The 6000-nt window shown below is 54.2% G+C and overlaps 1 protein-coding gene across 1 annotated transcript in view; it reads left to right on the top strand.

Annotated features, from left to right (window-relative positions):
- The first annotated feature begins 704 nt into the window (after nucleotides 1-704).
- Ntn1 (netrin 1) overlaps nucleotides 705-6000 on the top strand; it is a 177463-nt gene continuing 172167 nt past the window's right edge. The window contains exons 1-2 of the mRNA NM_008744.2: nucleotides 705-921; nucleotides 1347-2428. Coding sequence (NP_032770.2) covers nucleotides 1411-2428 — 1018 coding nt within the window. The 5' untranslated portion in view covers nucleotides 705-921; nucleotides 1347-1410. The remainder of the gene's footprint in view (nucleotides 922-1346; nucleotides 2429-6000) is intronic.

The raw sequence follows: 6000 nt of genomic DNA, 5'->3' as shown, positions 1-6000 counted from the left end.
GTGACAACTCTGTGAGGTTTAGGCGCTGCCTCTTGTTGCCCCCCACCCCATCCCCTAGAGCCTAGGGGCAGAAAGTTCACATCCCTTTCCAGTTCCCCTTCCTCACGCCTCTGGGGCCGAGTGCCCATAGGGGCAAGGCCCTGAGCGTAGTGCCACCGGGGCCACCAGTCTGGGTTGGAGGAAGGCTGGACCTCTGCGAAGAAAAGAAAACAAACACAGATGTGTTTGGCTGGGACCGGGAGGGAGAAAGCCGTTCTCGCCCCCACCCCACCCCCACAGGGTGCGCGCCGGCCCTGCCCCCTCTCCGGGGTTTCCCCGGGCGCTCCTCTTGCTTTCTCTTTGTCTCTGCTGTTCTTTCTCCGGCTCCCAGGTTCCCACCCGCTCGCTCTCGCCCTCTGGAGCATCCCGGGCCCGTTGGCTTTAACTTTCTTCTTCCCGGGGTTAAAACTTTGCTCGTGAGCGGGCGGCTGCTTGCCGACGTTACTGGCCGGCGCCCCGCCCGGCGGCCCCGCCTCCGCGCTCCCCTCCGCCCCCCACTCCTAGCGCGAGTGGTGGCGGCGGCGGCAGCGGCAGCGGCAGCGGCGGGCGGCGGCAGAGCCTTCGGGGGCGTGCGTGCGTGTGTGAGTGCGCGCCAGCGAGCGTGAGTGTGTGTGTGTGTGTGCGCCCCGGGCGGGCAGGGCAGCACTCGGACCGCGGCGGGAGTCGGCGGCCGCGTCGTCACTCGGGAGGAAGAGGCGGCGGCGGTGGCGGCCGGGGCCGGGGCTGGGGCAGCGGCGGCCGCGCCGGGCATGGAGCTGGCAAGCCCGCGTTGAGACAGGACGCTCTTGCTAGCCGCCAGCGAGAGGCTCTCTGCAGTCCGGCGCGCGGGCTCCCCGGCTTGGGCCAGGCAAACTTTTCTTTCTCTTTTGCCATCACTTAGAGGTAAAGTCTCCTACGCGGAATCCCCAGCGGGGACGCGATTGGGGAGGGGGCATTTATAAAGGAAGGACCCCAGGTGGCAAGAGAAAAGGACGCTGAGCCCGTGCGTGGTTGGGGGATCTGGAGCCCTGCTGCGCCTGAGGCTTAAGGGAGCAAGGAGAATGGGCATAGCTGCGGATGGGCAGATGGGCGCGGGCTTGCTCTTCGGTTGGCCGGGAGGCTGGGGAAGCCGGGAGGAAGGGGCGCGGGCGGTTCAGGTTTGGAAGCCCCTGCGCTCGGGGTCCCCCGGACTTTGGGGGAGGGAAGTGGGCAGTCTCGGGGTTGGTACCCCGGGGAGCGGGGCACTTGCCCGCCACTCCACCGAGGGCTGTTGGGCGCGGGGCGGGCTGGCTGCTGGCTGGCTGAGCGCGGCTCCCCTCTCTCCGCAGGCGCCTGGTGCGGCGGGCGAACCGACTCCTTGGCGCGGCGGGGCCGGGGCAAGCTGGCCACAGCATGATGCGCGCTGTGTGGGAGGCGCTGGCGGCGCTGGCGGCGGTGGCGTGCCTGGTGGGCGCGGTGCGCGGCGGGCCCGGGCTTAGCATGTTCGCCGGCCAGGCGGCGCAGCCTGATCCTTGCTCGGATGAGAATGGACACCCGCGCCGCTGCATCCCGGACTTTGTCAACGCGGCCTTCGGCAAGGACGTGCGCGTGTCCAGCACCTGCGGCCGGCCCCCGGCGCGCTACTGCGTGGTGAGCGAGCGTGGTGAAGAGCGGCTGCGCTCCTGTCACCTCTGCAACTCTTCGGATCCCAAGAAAGCGCACCCGCCCGCCTTCCTCACCGACCTCAATAACCCGCACAACCTGACGTGCTGGCAGTCCGAGAACTACCTGCAGTTCCCGCACAACGTGACGCTCACTCTGTCGCTCGGCAAGAAGTTTGAGGTGACCTATGTGAGCCTGCAATTCTGCTCGCCGCGGCCAGAGTCCATGGCCATCTACAAGTCCATGGACTACGGGCGCACGTGGGTGCCCTTCCAGTTCTATTCCACGCAGTGCCGCAAAATGTACAACCGGCCGCACCGCGCGCCTATCACCAAACAGAACGAGCAGGAGGCCGTGTGCACCGACTCGCACACCGACATGCGCCCGCTCTCTGGCGGGCTGATCGCTTTCAGCACGCTGGACGGGCGGCCCTCGGCGCACGACTTCGACAACTCGCCGGTGCTGCAGGACTGGGTCACGGCCACCGACATCCGCGTGGCTTTCAGCCGCCTGCACACGTTCGGCGACGAGAACGAAGACGACTCGGAGCTGGCGCGCGACTCCTATTACTATGCAGTGTCTGACCTGCAGGTTGGCGGCCGCTGCAAGTGCAACGGCCACGCGGCGCGTTGCGTGCGCGACCGAGACGACAGTCTGGTGTGTGACTGTAGGCACAACACGGCCGGCCCTGAATGCGACCGTTGCAAGCCCTTCCACTACGACCGGCCCTGGCAGCGCGCCACGGCCCGCGAGGCCAACGAGTGCGTGGGTGAGTGGGGCGCCGTGGCGCCGCGGGCGGTGGGTGGAGACGCGGTGGGGCGGGGGGAGCTCCTGGACCTTGCAGCGGCGGGTTCTCCCGAGCGACGGAGCCAGGAGTCCGAGCATCGCGGGATAGTGGGTTTCGGAGACCTTACAGTTGCTTCGGGACGTGCGTTCCGAGACGTATGGGACCTGGGAGGGGTGAGATCAGAGCCATCTGCCCGCTCTGCCGACACCCGGTGTTGCATCCTTTCACCCACTTCGAAACCAAGAGGCGGCTGGAGAAGTGGCCCGGGAGGTCAGGGGGTGGAGGGAGTGGTTTGGAGAAAATTTGCCGACAGGTCTTTCTAATCCCAGATCCAAACGGAAACACATTCACTGCCTTCCTCGCAGTTTGCTTAGTGCCTGGGGTTCACCTCCGCCCCATCCCCCTTTCCTAAGGCTGCAGCTGGGCGCGCGGTTGGGGACCGGGGACGTTCCAGAGCCACAACCAGGAATCCCTTGGGAGAAGGCAGAGAGCTCCTTGCAGCTTGGAACCAGTTGGGTACCAAGCAAATGTCACTCGTGCACCCTCCAATTCTCTTTTTATGGTTTGATTTTTTTTCTCTCCTCCCCCCCCCCCGTTTGAACAGCGTGTTCGTGTTATCAAGAGGAGAGTGATGTGATTTCAATTAATTACTATCTACAGGTTACAAAGGAGACCTCAGTGACTATTTTAAACTAATTCAATCCTGGACCAAAAAAGAAGTCTACCAGGTTTTTTGTTCGTTCGTTTGTTTGTTTGTTTTGTTTTTGTTAGCTCCGGGGTTTCGTGAAATTGAGCAGTTTTGAATTAACTAAGGATCCGGCGTCTCGATTTTTAATGGAGTTTCAATTTCTGAAAGAGAAATCTGACAAATCCGGCATTGGTGAATACGCCTGGGTCAAAAAGGAGGATAAGAAAGGATATGTTCTACTTCTGAATTGTACAACTTTGTTGATGCAGAAACTCCCAGGCATCAGTTTTTCCCAAGACAGAGAGAAGGGGGGCAGGGAGAGAGGGAAGGAGAGAGAGAGAGAGAGAGAGAGAGAGAGAGAGAGAGAGAGAGAGAGAGAGAGCCCACGTTTTCAGTATTAGATGTAAATGTCTAAATCTGACAGTGATTGTAATGAAAATCATTTAGCCCATAATGTGCCATTTGGTGTGCATCTTTTGTGAACATACAGATTTTTTTCCCCCTCGCCCTCCCAACCCCAGAGAGCCATTGCAAGTCTCTTCAATCACTTCACCCTCGGAGGCACATTGCAGAGTTTGCTGGTCCCCACAAACACACGTTTTGAAGTCTGGTTCTGATTAATTGTGTCATGTTGTTGTCGAATAGTTTGTGCCTCATGACTGTAGATGCAGGCTTTTGAGCAAGCGAATGGAAAACATGTCTTGGAGGGTCGGTGCTCAGAGGCCCAGGCTGGAGCCCTGGTCTGCAGACGCCTGTGCCCCTGTTGCACTGCAGGGCCTCCCATTTAAAAATGCAGTGCGTCCCAGCCTTTGCGGACCTAACTGTGCGTCCCCTAGCCTTCAAGGCATGGAAGAACTAGCTTTCCAGTGAGAAGAGCCTTTGCAGCATCTGCTAAGTGGTGGCATGCAGACTTCGTAGTGGTCTTGGAGAAGAAAGTGTCTTTGATCTGTTCAGTTCCCTGAGAAATGTTAGTTTTCCCCCCATCTCTTCTTCTCTTTGCCTTTCCTCTTTTCTTTTCTTCCTTTTGTGTGGAAAAACCCTTTATTGGCACTTAAAGGGATTCCCAGGGTTTTGCTATCAGTTTTAGTTTGTATGTGCATATGAAAGATTTGGTCTCCAGCAGGGTTTAATTGGACAAACGTGAGTGGCTGTGTTGGTGTGAATGATCTGGATCAGTGCTATTGTAGTGTCACTAGTGCGAAGGTTCCCTCATCCCTGCTATTGATCATCCCTCTCTGTCACTTAGGATTTGAAAACACAACCTGTTAGTTGTTATAATGATGGCCCTGGACTTGAAATAATCTCTAGTTTAGGATTTTTTGTATTTCCACCAAAGCACTAACTACACACAAATTGGATTGACCCCCCTCCCCCTTTTTGTGCCAAGTTGAGCAATCAACATATTAACTAATGTAATTAGCAAGTGGTTTTTGTTCAAAAAGTTTAATTAAGCCTAGTAAGTACATAATCTACATGACAAATGATCGGCTAACGATATTTTTTTCCAGGGTTTTTTACTGAAGTTATTTTAATTCTTCGTAGTTAAAGCATCTTTAAATCTTGCCAATTATTCAGTCATTTCATAAAAGCCAAGCCGACTAAACTCTGTTGAAGTTATTTATAGTTTCCTTTTTGAATAGATGTTCTGATACCTTGTAGATAGAACTGGGAACATCAGATTGAAGTTGCCATAAAGTCTTAATTGAAGTTCTAGTGATTTTTCCATCATTCTGTTAGAGAGAAAGCCAACAAGGACAATTTAGGAGTGATTTACAGCTAAAGGTCCAGCTTTTTATGAAAAGGTCCTGAAGTGGAGCTATGGGGATGTCTTAGGATTTGACAGGTGTTCTGAGATCCTGAAGGGCACTGTGCAAGGAGAAGCATTAATAAATCCTTCACAGAGTAACTTTGTACCTCCAGCAACTCAGATGCCCGCCCCCTCCACATAAGCCCATTTTGTGAATTTCACACTGTTGACACACGAATGAAGCTGCCCAGACTATTTACAATTAAGGCAAAGGATTGTAATTTTTAAATTAAAACAAAAATCACTCTTGATGAAACAACCAGCATCGCCGTGCTGTTTTGCTTTTTCTTTAAGAAGTAATCAGATATGATTTATAATAGGCCTAAATTAGCCTTCACTCCCTCCTCAACCAAGTCCCTAAGAATTGAGACTACTGAGTGTCTTCCACAGAGGCCCAGCAACTTAGAGATTCCTAGGCAGTGTCCATGTCTCCTGTGTTTGCTCAGGCCAAGCACTCATTTCAGTATTGCTTCAAGGCAAGTTTCTCTCTGCAGGGTAAATGCAAGCTGTTGTGAATGCAATTTTGGATTTCTTCTGGACAGAAAGTATTTCTGAAGTAGTATGAAAGAGAAGACTAGTATATATAGCCTTCCCTCTTGGACAGCTCTCAGCAGAATAACCATATGTTTTCTTCCACCCATATGCATTAGCAGCGTTCCCATGCTTTTATATGTGTGTACACTGGCTGTGTAAAGACACACCCATGCATGCTGTGTGTGTTGGTGTACACTGAAGGAAAAATGCATTGACAGTTTTTAAACCACCTGGATGTCTGGACCTTCCTCCCCCCTCTCCCTTTCTCTTTCTTTTGGAAAAAGAGCATCTAAAGACCATATTGTGTTTCATAAGTTATTGACATCGGTTTTAATCAGTGTCTCCCTGATATGCGAGCTGTGTTAGTATTTAGCGCCTGATGAAGCATGCTGTTTAATCTTCCTGTGGGGATGTCAACGTGAGCCTCTGCTTGGTTTGTGACAGGTTGAGATTATGAAAACTCGTTTTTCGACTCACTCTATGGCTTTACATTGCCTAGCTGTAACCGAAAACCCACACAAAAGA

This window comes from Mus musculus, chromosome 11, assembly GCF_000001635.26.
Source record: "Mus musculus strain C57BL/6J chromosome 11, GRCm38.p6 C57BL/6J".
Lineage (NCBI taxonomy): Eukaryota > Metazoa > Chordata > Mammalia > Rodentia > Muridae > Mus > Mus musculus.
The sequence above is the reverse complement of the archived record's forward strand: the minus strand, read 5'-3'. Positions and strand labels throughout refer to the sequence as shown.